At 31.3% G+C, this 21,972-nt stretch overlaps 2 protein-coding genes and 1 pseudogene across 5 annotated transcripts; 1 reads left to right on the top strand and 2 right to left on the bottom strand.

The window, feature by feature from the left end:
* Nucleotides 1-6,284: 6,284 nt before the first annotated feature.
* On the bottom strand, nt 6,285-9,728 carry LOC123882354 (replication protein A 70 kDa DNA-binding subunit A-like). Its single transcript, XM_045931207.1, has 8 exons — nt 9,596-9,728; nt 9,252-9,519; nt 9,006-9,102; nt 8,781-8,902; nt 8,576-8,660; nt 8,195-8,482; nt 6,841-6,958; nt 6,285-6,750 (listed from the first exon to the last, which is right to left on the bottom strand). Exons 1-8 carry the CDS (start codon nt 9,725-9,727, stop codon nt 6,544-6,546), a joined length of 1,317 nt encoding a protein of 438 aa, XP_045787163.1. The 5' UTR covers nt 9,728; the 3' UTR covers nt 6,285-6,543.
* A 1,726-nt stretch (nt 9,729-11,454) lies between these two features.
* LOC123882348 lies at nt 11,455-14,241 on the bottom strand. Of its 4 annotated transcripts, none has more exons than XM_045931199.1 (10): nt 14,070-14,241; nt 13,742-13,911; nt 13,392-13,659; nt 13,215-13,311; nt 12,982-13,103; nt 12,806-12,890; nt 12,409-12,696; nt 12,181-12,298; nt 11,896-12,087; nt 11,455-11,814 (listed from the first exon to the last, which is right to left on the bottom strand). In XM_045931199.1, the coding sequence occupies exons 2-10, from the start codon at nt 13,889-13,891 to the stop codon at nt 11,650-11,652; spliced, it is 1,485 nt and encodes a 494-aa protein (XP_045787155.1). In that variant the 5' UTR covers nt 13,892-13,911; nt 14,070-14,241; the 3' UTR covers nt 11,455-11,649. The 4 variants fall into 4 exon arrangements, with proteins under 4 accessions (XP_045787155.1, XP_045787158.1, XP_045787157.1 ...); XM_045931202.1 differs by having other exon boundaries at nt 13,829-13,911; XM_045931201.1 differs by having other exon boundaries at nt 11,455-11,811; nt 14,070-14,239.
* A 384-nt stretch (nt 14,242-14,625) lies between these two features.
* On the top strand, nt 14,626-21,456 carry LOC123882342 (annotated as a pseudogene).
* The last annotated feature ends 516 nt before the right edge of the window (nt 21,457-21,972 follow it).

Here is a 21,972-nt window from a genome sequence, read left to right as displayed (position 1 = left end):
ATTGGCTTTCAAAATTAAGAACAATAAGGCACTAACTGGTAAAAAACATATGGATGAAACCTATCTAATATTCCATCCAGAAACAATGGAAAATACAACTTCTCCAACATTAGAATGCTAACAAAAACAACAATGATATAGTTTTTAAATCCTAAAAACAACACATTTATATAGACATAAGTAGATACCCAAACATAATTCTTGTCAAATGCCACGGGATTTCTTTAATGGAACACCTTCAAGAATATGGCACAAATTTCTTTTGGCCACAATTGGTTCCCCAGCAGTTAATCGACAGTCGGATCGAGCAAAACCTTGTAAAACAGGAACAACGGATGGACCTTGGCAGCAACCCAAATTAGATGTACCAATAATATCAAAACCAACTGGAACAATCTCAGAGAATGAAGGCTTGAAAATGCACTACACAAAAAATAAAAGAAAACAAATTTAATAATATATTAATCTGCATGTATATACAAAGGCAAATTGACTTAAATACAAAAGGAAATTTTTCAAAACTCACACAAACCTTGGTTGGAGTGTATGAGCTGCCTTTTGATAAGAAACTTTGAATGATGGTTAGATCCGAAGTCATCTCAACAACTTCAAAGACATCAGGCAATAAAATATTTGGACCATGTGTTTTGCGCACAACATAAAGATAATTCTTCCCCAGAAAATTGCTATAGGAGTTGTAGGAGTCTTTCTTATTCAAACCCTATTATAAAATCAACAGAATTTGAAATTTTAAAAAATATTAATAATAATAATCCTAATTAAAAATATAATATCTGTAAACTAACCATTTTGTTTCCTCTAGTAGAAACACATCCAGTAATTAACTCATCAAAAGCAGTAAAAATAGCCTTTCCAGTAGAATCACCAACAACAAATTCAACTTTCCGCCTATTAGGACAACATAAAATTAAACATAAAACCCCAAAAAAAAAAAAATTTATACTCAAACGAAAACCAAAGAAATAAATCATTACTTCGGAGAAACCCGGAATGAGGTACGGTGACATTCAGTGCAGTAGAAAGATGAATTGTATTTAATTAGATTTCTTTGACAATCACATACGGCATAAAACCAATCATCATAGTTTGTAATTTCAACCATTTCGGCAAAGGTAACAAACAATCCATAAACTGGGGATTTAACCAAATCATATAAGGTTTTCACCGGATAACATTGATCAAAAAGACGATAATTTTTCTCAATCATCTTCATTTTAACTGCAATAGAGCGAATATAGCAGCGACTAAACTTCTTCTTAAATCTGTAGAGAATATAAATAAATTCGACGACATTAATAAACAAATAACACAATAATTTGAACATAATATTAAATGAAATACATAAAATCCTCATTACCCCATCTTAAAACTAATAAGTTCAGCAATATGAGGATCAACTAATACTCTTGTAACATCATCCACACTTTCAACAAACACATAACCTAACAACATTTTAAAATATAATAATATATCATCAGTATCACAAAAAATGATCAAACACCAAATGCAAAATATAATGTTAAACAATAGAGAAAACCTTTATCCATTTTCACTCTAGCAAATTGAAGCATAACAATATGTAACCCCTCATAGCAGTTGTTGAAAAGACTTTGAAACTGAGTAACAGAGGAACCGCGAAGTTCACAATCAAACCTACCCCTGCGAAATACACTAATTAAAATTTACTATTTTTTGATTTTTTATAAAATCTGGTAACAGCTAATAAAAAAAATTGTTTGTATATACCTGCGATCACTTAACTGTAATTTCACAACAGTCTTCATATTACCATTGAAATCAAGGAAAACTTCATAGTGCAACGCTGTCAACATTCCAATAACATCTAAAATAAGGGGAAAAAAAAAACAAAATAAGAAACAATCAATATAAGGTAGAAAAATCAAAGTATATAAGGTAATAAATAAAAAGAATACTAATTAAGATTGACAAATTAAAAAATACTGTAAATACATACCAACATAATATTTATGTGAAATAGAAGAGGTTAAAACCTCAGACGACGATAAAAGAGATAATCCACTTCTTTTGATCAACAAACAATTAGAGAAGTATATTTCTGTCTTTTCATTGAAAGAAATGTTATATTCACTGAAGACACCAATCCCACAGTCTAAATTTCGAGAAACATTGAAGGAAGAAATAACATAAACATTGTATTCACGTAAAATTGGAGCAAATTTTTGAAGACAATGAGTAGGAACCGAAGCCTGTATCTGTTTACCCTATACAAAAAATTAAGAATGTTTAAAACTATTTATAACCCTCATCAGAAAACGAAAGAAACAAACAAATAATATGACCCAATATAAAAAGTAACATACTTCCTGGTCAAGCAAAATCAGTTCCATTGTATTAACCTTTCCATTAACTAAAACACTACCAACAGTCCAAATCCTAATAACTCTGGCTTCCACTCTCCAATTTACTCTCCCAGGTTTAAGTTCACTGAAATAGCTTAAAGAGATATTCATAGTAGCTATGTAACTTGGGATTGAATCTATAAATGTGAGAGTGAGATGTGACTCTGATATATAGAAAAAGAAAGAAGCGTATATTATGCAACTAATATAATAAGTGAGACCCACACCTTGAAAGCTGTAATAGCTATATAACTATTGAATTAAAATATAAAATTATATGCAAAGACATAATTACTCTTGATATCATGAAATAGCATTTAATGCTCCACTGTATATTTGATGTGGTTATAGAAATTAAATATATAATTTATTATGTGGATAATATGCAACCTCACACAATCCTTTATTACTCCTTAGAATAACCAAAATAAGTAGTAACAATTTTCATGCAACAATGGACAACAACATTTGATCACATGCTATTCTCATGGAAAGACTATATAACCAATTGACTAAACATGTAACAAAATTTTACTCAACAAAACTTCTTGGCATAAAAATAAAAATTCAATCAGACCTTTTTTTTTCCCCTTTTTTCTATCCCTCTCTAAAATAAGATCTTGTAATCCATTCATCTTTAGAAAACGAACAAAATTATAAAAAAAAATTATAGGCGAAACTCTATGCATAATTAACTTAATAATTTTATACTTACCAGCGATTAATAAAAAGAAACTCTATAATTTCCAACTTGTAACATCAGCAAAGTATTAAGTTTATAAATCATAGAAATAGCATAAAATAAACATCTATATTTCGTAGCTCGAAATTCAAAATGTATATAATAAAATCAATAATATGAATAAAAAAACGAAATGAATAACAAAAACAAATCATAGTTTAATTTATATTTAAATTGAATTAATAAATCATTATACATAATTCAAAACTCATATATAAAACTTTCAATAAAGATAATTCATTACACATAGTTCATTAATAAATTCATTACATATAAATAAACCTTAGGAATGAGATAACAACACAAAACCACCAACAAAGTGTCCCTAACACAATTCTGACACTTATTTATTAAATAAAACATCATAAGTTTATTATTTCTAAGGCAAGTCACAAGTGAACTTCTGGACTTTGCTGGATTCACCAAGAACTTCAAATGCTGCAGGAAGCTTTCTTTTTGATCCACTAACATCATCTTTCGCAGCAGACACAACTACCTCATTTTGATCACTAACAATTGTAAAATCAATCTGATCAAAGTCATCAAACTCATCATATTCTTTCAGTGGAGAACCTACGGAAATATCCCTTTTTCCAGCAAACACACTCTGAAAAGGATACATAAATCCAATAAACTTGATAATAATTTCAATGAATACAAATAAATAAAAAACAATAAAGACTTACCTCATCACAACAAACTGAGAGATAATTTTCAATGAAAAAATTCACAAGTTGTGAATCAGCACAAACATCCAAAACATCATAACATTCGGTGGAAACTTTTTGAGAAACCCCATATTTTTTCACTTTGAATAAGAAAGGATCACCAAAGAACGAATCAAGTTCATGGGGATACAGAGAAGCTCCTTCTGGCTACATCAATACAAACACAAATAACTTTATTCAATCCTCAATTAGAATAAGAATAAATAGCTAATAAACAAAATTACCATTGAAGACAAAGCACCAAAAGTATCAGGAGCTAATTGCTTAACAATTTGGTCAGTTAACTTGAAAGATGCTTCACCAGTCAAATCACCCACGGTAAGAATTAGATGGAACCTACAAATATACATTAAAGAATAAGTTACCTAAAAATGGTAATCTAAGAATAAAATCAAACAAATTAAACTCTTTAGCAGTATAAGAAACCTCTGTGAATTATCGTCTTTGTACCACATATCAATACCCTCAACAACACCAAAAAAACATGCACAGACAACAGCAATACCGTCTAGCTTCGAATCAGCGAATTTGGAGAAATTTTGAATTTCATGAACTCCAATAAAACTTTCAACCTTAGACAGCAAGTTAGACTGAGTAGGAAAAACATCGCGATAAACCATAATGATTTTTTTTTTTTAATGACAAAGGAAAAGATATGAAGGAAGAAATGATCCAACCTTCCTTAAATAACATAAGATCTCTGATAATTAAGGTCATGAGGAAAAGGGAAAATATATATAATAATATTTTATTAGAAGAATAATATTCAAAAGAGAAATGTATGGGGGGAAACTGGCCAAATAATTTAATATTCATTAAAGTGGCAAATCATTACCTCTTTTCAAGCATAAAAAAATACAGGTAAAAAAAAATAATAATACTATATAGAGTTATAATAAGGAATCTACATGACAATTATTCAAAATAAATAGGTCTATGAGGAATCTATTAAAAAATGTCAATGAAAACAAAATAAAAATAAATCTTTTATAAAATGAAGTATAAAAGTATTTAATAATATTTATTCAACTTCTATTGTTATACAACTATATGGATAATCTAGATAAATCAATATACATAAATAGAAAAGACTATAAGGTATCGTTTGGTCAAACATGTTTTTGATATTCTTCTCCAAAAATATAGGAGTCGGGCCAAACAATTTTTGTTAATTAATTAATAAAAATAAGTTTCCTAATTTTTATGTGTAAAATACATCAATAATGAGGTTTTTATAAAATTAATATATACAATTTTTTTTTGTGGAAAATCAACTTTTTGGCAGCTCTCCCTATTCGAATCCTCAAAAACACAAAACCATTATCCTATATTTAACCGATACAATATTTTTTTTTTGGTACATTAACTGATATGTTCATATACACTATTATTTAATCGCCCTTATGTCATGTCCCCATTATTGTTATTATTATTCTTCAAAAGTGCACTATTATATTTTTTTTTTCTAAAAAACTGAACTCATATTATTTTTTTTTTTTAAAAAAAGGCATGAATATCAGTATTCAATGTACTGGTAACTAAAAAAAAAATCCTGTAGAATTTTTATTCTTCAAAATATGAAATTAATAACATCAATAATTATACATGTATTTGGATTAAATTACAAAAAAAAATTAACATTGTTAAAGAAAACTCTATGATCGGCTTTGAACTTTTCATCCTTCACACCGATATTTTTACACCGTGTAATAATATTTTAAAAAATATACAATTTCCAAAATATTATTTACAACGGATTTAAAGTTTATGTCATTTAAATTATTAACATAAATTTTACACAAATATAAATTTATTTGATATGTTATTGAGTCCTACTAAAATATAAAACAACAATTTTAATTTTATGAATTTAAAAAATATATCAAATTGTTTTAGATTTGTGTAAAAACTGTCATAAATGATTTAAATAATATATACTTCTAATCAAGAGTTAGATTTTCTAATAAAGTGGTAGATTTTATAATATATTATTATTAAAAATGTTAAATTTAGAAACACAAAATAAAGATAAAATATTGCAAACAAAAATTTTAATATTTGTTTATTAAATTTTTAAAATATTATATCGTTAAATATAAAATATTTAATATTTCATAAAAAATTATAATTATTGAAACATATAGCTTAATATATTGATTCTGAAATAGAAATAATAATTGCAAGCAACCATTATATTTCAGGTAACCTTGTACAAAACCACCAAGAAAGTGATCGAAATACACAACTGAAATAAAAACATATACTTCAAATAGTACATAAAGTCCTGTGATTATTTACATAGATAAAACAAACAAACAACAACAGTACAAACAGGACATCTTAGTAGACCTGGATCTACTCTTTTTCAATCTTAACAGATTTCAATGTAACTTTAGGATATAGAACATCAGATTCTTCAAAAGCCTTGGACAAATTCCTCTTAGAACTACCACCAGCAAACACTTTAGTAGGAGGAGCCAAAGCAGTTTCAGGAGTAACCAAAAGATCAGAGACAAATCCATCTAACTGAGTTTCTTCAACAATCTCTTCTTCAACAACCTCATCGTCAACATCATCAACTAACCCACCAGATTCAGGAGATTTATTATCAATCTACAAATACATATTGAAATCTTAGATAATTTGAATTATTTCAATAAAGAATAAGAAATTAATAATCTATAACAACCTCTTTGGTAGAAACTTGCAGCAGAGAAGGATTGAAAATTTGCATAACGGATGCATCATTGCAAATTCGCTTGACCCTAAATGAACCATCAAATAAAACATGGGTTGAGGAAGATTTCTCAACCTTGAAAAGCAGTTTAGTACCAACCAAATCCTTCAGTTCACTTGGATAGAAACCAGCATTTTCAGCCTGATTATAAAAGTAAAAATCTACGTCAAATCACCGAAACAATAAAATTAGCCTCATTGTACAATAAAACTGGTACTAATATAAAAATACCTTTCCAGCAGAAACCAGATCACTACACTGTTTTCCAATAAGGTTGAACATATCCGAATCGAAAACAACAAAAATAGCATCACCAGTAGCATCGCGAACACGAAACTTGACTTTAAACCTGCAAAAATGATTTAAATTAATAAATTCAATAATAAACATATGAATATATATATTTTAAATATATAATAAACCATGTGAAATAAATAACAGTATTACAACACTAGTGCAGAAAGGGGATTCCACTACCGGCCAAATAGGGATTCCACTACTGGCCATTTTCTTTGTCACATAACAAACATTAACATAGAAAGACCAGAAGGAAAATTATCCTTAACTTTCTTCTAATCACATGTTGTCTATTTTCTGTTTCTGCTTAATACTTTTCACTTCTTTTAACCATTGTTTAGCTAGAGATACCATAACCATAAACAACTTACTAAGAGATGAAGAACAGGAACCCAAAACACATGAAAACGAATATCCAATTTAAAACCTTCACAATTTAAAACGTGAACTTAGAATATCCAATCTTCATTCAATGCTACCAAAATGTACTGAATGAGAAAAATGCGTGTTTTTCTTACCAGCAATTAACCATAAACAGAAAAAGAATGAAAACGAATACGAATGAAAACGAATACGAATGAAAACAAGATCAACCATAAACAGAAAACGAATGAAAACGAAAACGAATGAAATTTGGGGGAAGTTTGATTTATTCATACCTTTACCGAATGAAAACGAAGAGATTTGGAGGCGATTAAGCGTTTGCAGGTTCGTCGTTCCGTCTAGGGTTTGGAGAATGAAACCGCGAATGAAATTGGGACGATTGGAGATTGGAGAGATTGGAGAATGATTGGAGAACGATTGGAGAGTGTTTGATTTGAAGAAATTGGGACGATTTGAGGAACAAATTAGGGAGAACTAGAATTGGGACGATTGGATTGGAGAGTGTGTTCTTCTTCGCGTTTGCAGAATGAGGGAAATTGGGAAGAATGAAAAATATAATTAACACTATTAGGATTCCACTACCGGTGATAAGCTAGATCGGTAGTGGAAAGTGGGAATATGAAAAAACTAATAACACTATTAGGATTCCACTACCGGTGAATCCTAGATCGGTAGTGGAAGATAATTAAAACAATTTTGCACGTAATTACGACATTGCCACCGTGTCTACTTTCCACTACGGATTTAGCAAAGCCGGTAGTGAAATCCCTTGTCTCTGAACTTTCCACTACCGTTTTCAAAATATCAGTAGTGGAATCCTTTGGTCAAATGTATTTCACTACTGGTATTCACATACCGGTAGTGGTATCTCCAAACCAAAAGTCATTTTTCTACTAGTGCAAACCTAGGCACCATATGAAAGACATGCTTTACACACCCTTTACAATAATAGGCACCAGAATCAGCACTGACAATTCTATGACAACGACAGGCAGGATACCACCAGTCCTGCCCTTCAACCAAATCACTGATTATACCCAGCACAACATATATACCATCTTCAGATGAACCCAACAGACTTGAGATAGTGCTTTTTGGATTATCACGTATAAAATCTTCTTCAAAAGTAGGTTTGGCCCGAGGACCAAGTACAGGAACAACCCCGGTTTGGTCAAGCCCAGAAGAAATATCCCTTATAACAAATATAAATATAGTAAATGATCCCAGTAGTTTGCAAATATGAAATAAATAACAAAAAAAATATATAAGACATAAAATGTAATACCCAATTTTTAATTCGACAGCCTCTTGAATATCAGGATTAATGAAAATCTGAGTAGTATTCATGACATTTTGTAGAGAAACTTTATCTGAGAAGAAATAAACATAATAGATAAAAACAAAGTTAAATAATACCAATTTCACCCAAGTCTTTGCCATTAAAATTTAATTTAATAAAAATAACAAAATATTGATTGGCAACAATGTACCTCTAAAAATCTTCAGCTTCGCAAACTGGACAGCTACAACCGGCAATCCTTCGGAAGTATTCTCCATTTTCTTCTGAAGAATATCAACATAATCTCCAAACAATGCAACTTCACATTTTCCACTGCAAAATAACAAAAAGTTTAATATAAAAAAACATATAGATAGACTGCCAAATCCAATTCAATAATTTGAATAAAAATTAATAAATGAAAACATTGAATTACCTCTTATCAGTCAATTCCATGACTATCATTTTTGTAACCCTTCCATCTTTAATGTATTCTCTCTCAACAGATATACCAGTCATTATACCCAGCACATCTAAATATACAACAACCACCAGAGAACAAAATTGACATAAAAATGAAGAAATAAAAAAAAATTCTGCTAATGAAAAATAAAAGACAAAATAACTCAATTTAAGGAAAACAGTAATAATAATAACTAAATGAAAATATAGGCATACATACCAACCAAGTAATCATAATCAACCGTATGGGATAAAACATCGGAGATATTGCTAAAAGACAACCCAAACTTTGGTATGGAATCACCCTCACAGATTTGGACTTTGGTTTTCATCTGGAAAAAAAACTTGTATGGATGCAGAGTGGTACGATAGCTACCACTACTGGGTGCAACAGCCAAGTATGAAAGTTTATAAGTCTGACCCTCCATAATCTTAAGCTTAAAAAGATACAGCAGTTGTTTCCTAATAGTCGCATGAATCTTTCCTCCCTACAAAAATAAAATTAAGAAAGTTTATGTTACATATATAGGAAAAAATGAGTTAAAGGAAAATAAAGATATATACCTTTTCATCAATCAAGACCATTTCAATAGAATTAGTCTGGTCATGATTCAAGAAATTAGGAACTTCCCAAACACGAATAACCCGAACCTTAACCCTCCATGATTCTCTTCCAGGAACAACATCACACAACATATCAAAAGATGGATCCATCTGATTAAGGAGTAACTCAAACAAATACTTTATAAAATATGATATCACAAGTATACAAAAGCAAAGACAAAGACATATTTATACCCAAATGGTTCAAATACATAGATGATGCAAGTAATAAATATATGAATCAAATAAAAATGAACTGCCAAAAATGAAAATTATCTGAGCCAGATATCTGCCAGACTGAGTGATATGACAAACCGTTCAGATCTGACAAAATACATCCCTTATGCAAATGCTGACAATGATCACAAACATATAAATGAAAAATAAATTATGAATTTCAAATATAATAAAATAAATCAAGTAACAAAAGATAAATATAAATATAATCTTTCTGCAGACATACAATATAGTATATAAATATTGATAACAAAATAGTATTTTAAAACATCCAATATGTTTTGTCATAGACTTTATTAAATAATCAAGTAATAAAAACTGGACAGGGTTGGTCAAAAGTTTAAAATGAACTGAATGTCAATGCTGAATAAATAGAATATGGGAAAACATAATTAGATAGCAACTGACATTGTATAAAGGTTAATTTACACAAATATAACAGACAAACTGAAATTTTGACAATCAGTTCACAGTTCAATATATAGAAATCAAGTAAAATAGAAATCAAGAAATAATTCATCACATTTTATATAGTCAAAACCTTTTAAAAAAATAAATTAAGAAATTTAAGAAAGATTGATTAATTCTTATAAAACTGGTGGAATAGTTGACTTGAGAAACATGAAACGAAAAAGTAAAAGGAGAGTATTAAAATTCGGCAAAAAAAACAATAAACAATTTGAGACCCAACTGTAAACCCTAAATCATCAACAAAATTAAACAAATCTGAGGGCTACATATTTTTGATAAAACAAATTAAAAAAATCATTAGGGGAGAAAACAAAAATAATTAGGGGGATACCTCAATATTCAACCCATGTCGTTAGAGGAATTTTTTTGAAGTCTCAAGAGAAGAAGATGCAAAAGCAACAATTGGTAGAAACGTTTATGAATGGAAAGGTAAAGATATGCTTTCCATTGAAAAATAAAAGTAGAACTTGGGCCATTTGTTGTTAAAATCCCTACCGGAGGCCCACTTAAAGCATGAACCATATAATTTTTGTATTTAGGCACAATTTTGTGTGGAATTATTAACAATAAACCATAAAACGTACTTAAAAAAGGTAATTGTTTATAATTTTAAATCCAACTTAAAATGAAGTATAAGATAATCAATTATGTGGTATGGTTAATTACCATTGAAAATAACATTTCAATTTGTAAACATAAGAGGGATATATGATATTAAAATCAATTTAAATCTATTTTTAAAGTAAGAAAATTGCAAAATTAATCATGTATCCGAGTAAACAAAAGTAATAATTAATTTTAACATAATCCACCATCAATTGATTTAATTTATTAATATAAACTGAACAAAATTTCAATGGCCATTGAAGTACTAAATATTCAGGCCATTGATTATCATTCATAACCTTCAAAAAATGGCTATAAATTATATATAAAAATGCAACAATAGCAACGGCAATGATGACCAAATTGGCTAAAAAATAGGCAAGATAATTATCCCCATAGTAACTAAGAATAAAACAAATCCAAAACCAAAACACAAGCAGTCAAATTGATTCAATCACCAACTAATACCACTTATATATATATAAATTTACACAAATCTGGCAACAAATACCAATTATAACACATGATTTATAACAGCAAACAACAACGTCATCTGTCAGACACATTACAAAATCATAATTATTTAGTACTTAACACATTAGACCCTACATCTCAGCATCATTAAAATTACATCAAATAAAAATAAAGTTACAAACAACATTTAACAATCTCTAGATCGCTTGTGATGATCTGCAATTTCCTCAACAATCTCTAGATCGCTTGTGATGATCTGCAATTTCCTCCCCAAGTGTATTATCAAATGAACCAGCCAATCTTTTGTTTGATAAATATTCCCCATGTTGATTGATCTCTTCAATCAAACCCGAGGGATAGACAACCTCGCTCATTACTGGCCTATAAACCTGCTAAATTAAAAACCATACATCAGAAACTATAAAAAAAAGCAAACACTATCTAAATGAAATCACACATCAACAATAGACAACCTTTGCAGGAGTATGGCGTGTTCCCTTAAGAGAAAAAGCATTGAAAATATCTGGATCAAGACAAACCCTAGAAACTTTGAAAGCACCTTTGTATATAGGATTCAAAGAAGACACCATGACAATCTTAAACAACAATTTTAAACCTTCAATTTTCATCAAAGCACTAGGTGGATTAATTCCTTCCAAAACCTGCTAAATTAAAACCATTGAAAAAAACACAAATCAAAAAAATATGGGAATAGAACAACAACAAATGAGATGAATAATAGAGAATAAAGTAACAACCTTGGATGATGAAAGCTGAATGCTACACTTGGTACGGGTCAGGTAACGGACATCATCATCAGAAAGAACAAACATGGCATCATCAATGCCATCGGTAACATGTATTTTGACGCGAAACCTATATGCACGAAAATCCATTATTTTTTGTAGAGAAAAATATAAAATAACAATAAACAACAATAACCACATAGATCAAAACAACTTTACAAAAAAACAATAAAAGGCTACCTAGGGACAAATTCAAACACATGCTTTGAACAACCTCTACAGTAATAATATCCAGCATTAATTATTAAACGTTTTGAACAACGACACGAAGGGTACCACCAATCTTCTCCAATTACCAAACCGTCCACAACACCAGATACAATAAATGGCCCATCATCAGGTGTAGATTTCAACTCAGCAATAGTTTTCTTTGGATATAGACGAAGAAAATCATCCACGACCGAAGGTTTAACGGGAGGACCAATTAACGGAACAGTCATTGCAGGTCCACCTCGCATTTTAGATAACCTATCAATAAAAAATGTGGAATATATCAAATAAACAGGAAACTCAATTTCTAATTAACTAAGTGAAACGAATAATGGAAGGAGAATGCTTATAGAGATATCCAATATACCTTCTTCCTAAAAGTACAGATTCATCAACTGGAGGATTAAACAACATCCTAGTTAGATTTTGAATATTCTGTAAAAGAACACGACCTATACAAAAATACAAAAAACATTACAAATCGTTAGTTGATTTCCAATACTGGGAAAACATCAATATACATTTTCAAATTAAAAAATTTACCACGAAAAAATCTGATCTTGGCAAATTGAATAACAACCACCGGTAGACCTCCGTCGAGAGTGGTCATCATCTGAACCAAGTAATCAACAATTTCGCCAAACAGAACAACATGACAGAAACCTCTTCAAATTGCAAACATAAATCATCAAAAAATAAAAAATTAACCACAAAGCAATAATCAACAAACAAAGTATGGATTACGATTAAAAAGAATAATATAAAACAACAATAACCTGTGATCAGATATCTCAACAACAATCATTTTGACACGTTGACCATCTTTAAGAAACTCATTCTGGGAAGATATACCAGTCATTACCCCCATAAAATCTATAGGTTAACAACCAAAATTTAATAGAAAATCAATGTAGAAAATAAATAACGAAATTCAAAAAACATATAAAACTTACCAACTAAATAATTACTATCACATGAATGAGAATTAATTTGGCCAATGTCCACCAACGACAATCCATTCATTTTGATTGCTCGACACACCATTTTCTCCAAAATAGTAGTAGAATGAAAAAACAACCGACAAGGATGCCTAGTTGGCCTGCATAATCCATAAGCATCAACAACAGAAAACGCAGATAAAGTATAAACTTCACCTTCAATAATAACAGCTTTAAACAAAGGAATCAAGTGTCTCCGGACAGTAGCATGTATCTTGCATCCCTGTGAAACAATTTTGTGTAATAAGAAAAACATAAATACAATATATAAAATGAACAAAAATAAATCAAATAAAATATTTAACCTTTTCATCAAGAAGCACAAGCTCAATTGAATTTTCTTGCCCAGAAATTAAATTGGATTTGACCACCCAAAGACGAATCACACGAACCTTCAAACACCATGGAAAATTTCCAACACGAACATCACTTAAATTGCTATAAGCATCAACCATTGCGCCAAATAGCAAACAACCTAAAGCAAAACAAAATAAACCCAGATTTCGTTTTTTCAATAGCTTTTGAGGTCGTTATATACCACAGACATGAGCTTATGTAAAGCTTAACGCTAACAATCAACATGTTAATTTACAGATCTGAAAAGCAACCAGGAATGAAGGGAATTTTGCATACCGACAATCTGGAAAGCAAAGTATCGGTCCAGACTTCTGAGGTTAAGAGCGAATTGCTCGGTGACACGCGAGCAAGAGCAGGCAGCAATTCGGTTCAGCAAGGGGCAGAAACGCGAACCACCAAAAATTGGGTATCAACAGTGAAAGGTGGAGTTATCCCCTTCGTGAAGAGTATAGATTAAAAAATTTGAAGTTTTGCCTAATTTTCTTGTCCAAAAAAAAAAATTTAAAAATTATATTGAAAATTTGAAACGATATTTTTTAATTTTGAATTTTTTTGGAAAAAAAATTAAATAATGGAATACATAATTTTCGAGCAATGATTCTTTCCATTTTTTCGACTCAAAATTTTCAATTTTTATAACTTAACCATGTATCAACTTTTTTTAAAATTTTTTTAATTAAAATATTATCCCATATGTCAATAATTCATAGCTCAATTGACAAAAAATATCAAAATTGCTAGGTGATGACAGTCAATTATATGATATTTTTAGTAGTAATTTAGGGTAGTTTCAATAGCAATTGAAGCCCAAAAGCAAGCAAATATCTGAGAAAGTGAAGTTACTTGGCCCGGAAGCAAGAAAAGTGGAAAAAGTATAAAAAGGGCAAAAACATAATAAACAGTGCAACCCATCGTACTCACGATGAGATCCGGCGTGGCACGATGAGAAGACGGTTTAAATTGAAGAAAATCTGCAAAAAATCTTTTTCATCGTACCACGATGACTTGTCATCGTGGTACGATGATGACGGCAAAAGCACACAGAGAATACTGAGGAAATCTTCCATCGTACCACGATATGATCCATCGTGGCCACGATGAGGCATAATTACACGCCATCGTTGCCACGATGGGTGCGATAGACACGCAGAAAAGCCCAAGACCCACCTGAAAAACTATAAATAGAGTCTTTCTCCTCCACTATTATTCATTCAGAAATATTGAGAACAATTCAATATTCACAAGAGAGTTAGGAGAACTCTAAGGAGGAGGCACGGAGAGCTCAAGTGCTTCGAGGGCATAAGGGTAATCTTTATGCTTTCTTTTCCTTATTGTTTTTTATGGTTTTTAGTAGCTAAACCCCATCAGGGTTAGGTCAAGTAGATGAACTCCCATGGGAATGCTTGAGACATGTAATCTGGTTATTTTCCAAGCTTATATACAAATTGCTATGCATTTATTATCTGTCAGTATCTGTATTTATCGTTTTATATACTAACATATATGATCAGCCGCATATGTTGTTAGTACTTAGGGTCGAAGTGGATATCATGACACATCTAAGACTTCGAAAACAAAGAGATACTATAACCTACTTATATGAGACCATTAAATTCACACGTAGTTAAATTCTGTATTAGGGAAACCAGTTACGCTAGAGAACTTGTTAAATTAGGAACTTCTACAGGTAAGGATGCCCACCAAAGGCTGAACTCGTTAAGGTAAGGACAAGAAATAACGAAGGCTAAACCTAGTTTGATTGATTCACTCTAAACAGATTACAATAGAAGTAAGTATAGTTCTACTAGGCTTATTTTCATAGAAATTAATCTCTAGATAATACTTCGATAGTAAGCATATATAGCGTCAGTTACCAAGCAGGAATAGAGGAGGAATTCAAAAGTATTTAATCACCAGTTCTCATTTGAAACTCAACTCTTTATTACAATTGCTCTTTACTTTAATTGTTATTTACTATTATTTGTCAAAACCCCCACTCAATCAAACAAAGCGAATGTAAATTACCTTTTACTTTAATTTACTTTTATTGCATAAATTCCTAATCAAAACTGGTAACTTTGGCACAATCCATGTGGAGAACGATAACTGACTACTTTATTACTTGGTTACGATTCTGTTCACTTGCAGAGCCATCGTTACTAGGTCAAACGTCATGGTCGGGGTTCAAATTCCAACTCCCCCACCTATGTGTGTGAGTTTATAATGTCTTTGTCATTTCGTCTATATACTAAATAAAAATATTATTTCATAATTGCAATTCAATGGTCTAGATTCAGACATTATTTCATCAAGTTTATTATTTCAATGAAGAGGATCCTTTCTATTAATTTTTAATGTAATATTATTTTTTATTAAAATGACTATTATTCTTACATAAATTATTTAAGGAAACGGACACATGTAGATGATCCAAATCCACATAAATTTAAACATGGTGGGTTGATTTTTTTATTTCTATTTTCTTTTTTATCATAAAACAATTGGATAGCTTATATGCTTTAAACAACTTGAAAATAATTTTATTTTTTAATTTCAATAATGCACTTATATCATTTTCACTCAAGATACTTCAACTATATATTTCAATGACTTTGGACATGGAAACCCAAAACTACATTTAATTTCCATCTGCTAATGGCTTTGTTGACACCCTCTTCATCCTTCTGTTATGGATTCACTTACGATGTATTCCTTAGCTTTAGAGGTCTAGACACTCGCTATGGTTTCACCGGCAATCTCTACATAGCTCTTCATAACAAGGGAATCCATACCTTTATTGATAATGAGGAGCTTGAGAGAGGACAAGAAATCACACCATCACTTCTTAAAGCAATTGAAGAGTCTAGAATTGCCATTATTATACTCTCTGAGAACTATGCATCTTCTTCATTTTGCTTAGACGAACTTGTTAAGATCCTTGACGACATTAAGGGAAAGGGTAGGTTGGTTTTGCCAATCTTTTATGATATAGATCCTTCTATTGTGCGAAAGCAGGCAGGGTCTTACGGAGAAGCTTTAGCTATGCATGAGGAGAGATTCAAGAGTAACATGCAGAGGTTGCATAAATGGAGATCAGCTCTACAACAAGTAGCTAACTTGTCAGGCTGGCATTTCAAAAAAGGGTACCTACCTTCTTATATATTTTTTCAATAATTTTGTTTTGTTCAATTATTATTGTTAGAAATTAACATATTAAAGAGAGAAGAGGGAGAAGAGACTAAAATTATATTTGATTATGATAAAATGATCCTGATTATATTGAAAACTGAATACTAGTGATTACATGCAATAGTCAGGTTCAAGATCCTACGTAGGATCGGTAGGCTGATTGAGAATAGTAAGATCGGGATCGTAGCTCGATTTGTAAGATCCTACTCAAGGGTAAAATTGTAACTTCACATATACACATAAACACAAAAAATATATAATACATGAACAAAATAAACTTAATTAATTAATATTTCATAGACATCATTCCAGATGTTCATAAGTTCATAACAGAGGGTTAGAAGAAGCAACAATAGGGTTACAAACAAAATAAATGAAAACTGAGGATTGAAACTTGAGAGTGAAAGAGATGAGTTCAGAAGGTTTCAGTAAGGACAGAGGTTTGAGTGAAATAGATGGTTGAAAGTGAGAGAGGAGTGAACGAAAGTGAGAAAGGGGTGAGAACAAACATACACTAACCGCCGGGAGGTTCACGACAGAGCCGTCTAGAGCTCAGGTCAAAAAACCCTCTAGGATCGTAAGAACCTATGACCCAGTGCGAGAACCTGACTATAGACAGGTCAAAAAAGGAACCTACATGGGTTCTAAGCTCGTTTGGCCTTTACGAGCTCGTAGGATCGTAAGAACCTAAGACCCGGTGTGAGAACCTGACTACATTGATTACATGTCATCAAACCTAGACATTGATCACAAACTAGTAACTAACTACTAAGACTTCATGAATTTGTTTTTGTAGTGAGGGATATGAATATGAGTTTATTGGAAATATAGTTGAACATGTTTCCAACAAGATGAATCGTGTTGCTTTACCTGTTGCTGACTATCCGGTTGGACTAGAGCCTCGAATGCTAGAAATAAATTCACTTCTTGATGTTGGGTCTGAAGAGGTCAACATGATTGGGATCCATGGAAGCGGCGGGATAGGGAAAACAACACTTGCTCTGGCGGTTTATAATTTGATTGCCGACCACTTTGAAGCTTTGTGTTTTCTTGAAAATGTGAGAGAAAATTCAAACAAACACGGGTTAGAACATCTCCAAAAGATTATTCTTTCAGAAACACTTGGAGAAAAGAAAATTAAGTTATCAAGTGTCAAACAAGGAATTTCAATAATAAAACATAGACTCCAGCAGAAAAAAGTTCTTTTGATTTTAGATGATGTTGACAAAATAGAACAACTGGAGGCCTTGGTTGGAGGGTCTGATTGGCTTGGTTCCGGAAGCAGAGTTATTATTACAAGTCGAGACAAACATTTGTTTGAAAGTCACGGGGTTAACAGAACATATGAATTAAATGTGTTAGATGAGAAAGAGGCTCTTCAATTGCTTACTTGGAAAGCTTTTAAAGCAGAGAAATTTCATCCTAGTTACTTGGATGTCATGAAACGCGTAGTAGCCTATGCTTCGGGACTTCCATTGGCTTTAACAGTAATGGGTTCCAATTTATTTGGAAAGAATATACAAGAATGGGAATCTGCATTACATCGATATGAAATCATTCCTAATAAAGAGATCCAAAATATACTCAAAGTAAGTTTTGATGCTTTGGAGGAAGATGAACAAAGTGTTTTTCTTGACATAGCTTGTTTCTATACAGGAACAGAACATACATTGACAAGTGTAGAAAAGATGCTTCATGTTCATTATGATGCTTGCATGAAATATCATATTGGAGTATTGGTTGAAAAATCTCTCATAAAGATTAATTGGTTTGGTGGATTCAGTGTGCATGACTTGATAGAAGACATGGCTAAAGAAATTGTTCGATTGGAATCACCAGACGACCCTGGAAAACGTAGTCGTTTATGGTTTCATGAAGATATAATTCAAGTTTTAGAAGACAATACAGTGAGTATGATTGATGTGGATAGTTTATTTTTCTTCTCTATAAACTTAAATTGTCCTTTTTTAAACTATTAAAATCTTGCGTCACATTTTTTTTTATATCTTATTATAAGGGAACTAGCGCGATTAAAACCATATATCTGAGATGTGAAAATGAAGTGGAATTGGATGAATCGGCTTTCAAGAAGATGAAAAATCTCAAAACCCTTGTTATCATCATTATGAAAGGTGGCCATTTCACCAAAGGACCGAAATATCTTCCTAATAGTTTAAGGGTAGTCAAATGGGAGGGATATCCTTCTGAATATTTACCACAAGATTTTCATCCAAAGAAACTTGCCATATTAAACTTACAAAAAAGTTGCATAATGTCACTCGAGACCGACTCATTGAAAGTAAGTCTAATGATTTCATTTCTTCTGTGTGTAAATTTATAAATTCATTTTTAACATTATTTATTTGGTTCTCATTTCTTTCTTCTTTTAAATTTTTTGCAGAAGTTTTTGAATGTTAAGATTTTGAATTTTGACGAGGCAAATTGTTTGACAGAAATACCTGATGTGTCTTGTCTCTTAAATTTAGAAGAATTTTCATTTCACAATTGTAACAATTTAATTAAAATTCACGAATCAGTCGGGTTATTGGATAAACTTAAAGTTTTGAGTGCCAGAGGTTGTACTAAGCTTAGAAGATTTCCACCTATCAAATTGGCGTCCCTTGAGCAACTCGATCTTTCATTTTGTCTGAACCTCAAGAGTTTTCCAGAAATATTAGGGAAGATTGAAAATATAACAGAACTTGTGTTGGAAGGAATCCCAATAATTGATTTGCCATTTTCATTCCAAAATCTTACTCATCTTCAAACATTACAACTACGTTGTTGCGGAACTTTTAGTTTACCAAGAAACTTATTCATGATGCCAAATTTGGTTGTGATTATTGCTTGGGGATTAAATGGGTTGATATTGCCAAAGCAATCCGAGGGTGAACAAACAGTTATTTTAACGGTGACTTCAAATGTAGAACGTCTTTATCTCCCATATTGCAGACTATCAAATGACTTTTTTGCAACAAGCTAGTCTCACATGGTTTAGAAACGTGAAAGAATTAATCTTAACGGGTAATAATTTTACAATTCTTCCGGAATGCATTAAAGAATATCATCTATTAAGTGAGCTTCATGTGGATGACTGCAAATATCTTCGAGAAGTTAGAGGAATACCGCCAAACTTGGAAATATTTTCTGCACATCTGTGTAAATCTTGGACCTCTACAGAAATGTTACTGAATCAGGTTTGTTTAATTATTTTGTATAATCTATACGAAAATAATTAAATTATATGATATAAAATACTAAAATTTGATATTATGAACTTTTAAATAGGAATTGCATGAAGCTGGAAGTACCATGTTTAAGTTGCCGGGATCTAGAATTCCAGATTGGTTCGAGCACTGTAGTAGCGGAGGGTCAATATCTTTTTGGTTTCGTAACAAGTTTCCTGCTATAGCTGTTTGTCTTGTTCCCGATTCGATGTTTGTCATTTCTTCAATCTACCCTATCGTGATCATCAATGGCAAAGAAAGTCAACTTGACTCTAGGAACAGGAATGAATACGGCGGTGGTGATCATAGTTTGTATGTTAGACCAGATCATACATACATTTTTGATCTTCAAAAGATAATAAAGTTCGAAGATAATTTGGATGAAGCGCTTTTAAACAAAGAATGGAACCACATGGAGATTATGTATAAGGACAAAAACAATCACTCAATGTTTATAGAAAGTGGAATCCATGTATTCAAACAGAAGAATAGAATTGAGGATATTCGATTCACCGACCCGACCCTTGAAGAAAGATCATTTTTTGATGATGATCTCAAAAATTTAGAAATCACAAATCTCCAAGGTAATTTATTTTGTTGTGTGTTGTCACTTTACTTTTAATTCATTTTGCTCTCTTCTTTGCTAACTTGCAGGATCATGATTTTTAATTTGTAACTTCTTGGCTGTTTTACATACACTCAAAATATACGTCCATACAAACACACCACATTTTATATCATGTTATTTTATTCTAACAAAAATACCTTGTTGTTGAATAGCTTAACCGTTGCTCAAAATGAAGATGTGGTGGAACAGTTATTGAAAGAAAATATAACTGCTGGTAGGATCTTATGCTTCAACTTCTTTCCTATTGAAAATCATGTCTCAGGCTTCACATATTTTTAATGTTCCGTGAATAACATTTCTTGTTTTTGAATTTTCAGTTAAATATAATTGTAGACTCTAAGAAATTATGAAGTTTCAAGTTTTAATTTCTACAAACTAGGGATGGTAATGGGTGCCCATAGGTGTGAGTTTGGGTATATTTGGGTGCCACCCAAACTCAAACCCAAATGTTGTTCAGGTGGGAAAATGAAAGACACACCCGCTCAGTTCGGGTTTTTTTACCCAAACCCGAAACCCGTAACCCGTAACAAGAACACGCATAATTGATTATCTGCTCAAACCTGACCCGAACTATATTTGATATAATGCAAAATGTAGCATAACTTGGTAATATAGTTTGTAAATTTCAAAATAGTTTTTTTTTTATACTAAACAATTCATAAAATGTTATCATCACTACAACATGCACCAGTACAACATTCAAAAATTTAAAAGGGATCAAAATACATAGGGGTAGATAGGTAATTTGATATATAAACGGGTGCGTGAATGAGTTTCGGGTGTGGGTTTGATACTACTCAAACTCACACCCATATATTTGGGTGCCACCCGAACCCAAACCCAGTCAGCTCAGATTTCGCCCGTTGACTTTAGTTTGGTTTCGGATGGGTCTATCGAATTTGAGTTTTCCTGCCATTCATACTACAAGCTGTTTGTTTTTAGTCTCCAGTTGGAATTAAAAACATACAGTTTTTATACTTTTTTGGGGACTAAAAGTAAATCTAAAGTCAAACAATCATTGGACTGAAAATTTATTTATTTCTCTTGTTATTCATTTTAGTAATATTAATATTATTAGTGTGCTTTTTTTTTTTGTTGATAATTCTTGTTTATTGTCAAATGGTACTGTATTATC

The sequence above is a fragment of the Trifolium pratense genome, linkage group LG4 (assembly GCF_020283565.1).
Source record: "Trifolium pratense cultivar HEN17-A07 linkage group LG4, ARS_RC_1.1, whole genome shotgun sequence".
Classification (NCBI taxonomy): Eukaryota; Viridiplantae; Streptophyta; class Magnoliopsida; order Fabales; family Fabaceae; genus Trifolium; species Trifolium pratense.
The sequence above is the reverse complement of the archived record's forward strand: the minus strand, read 5'-3'. Positions and strand labels throughout refer to the sequence as shown.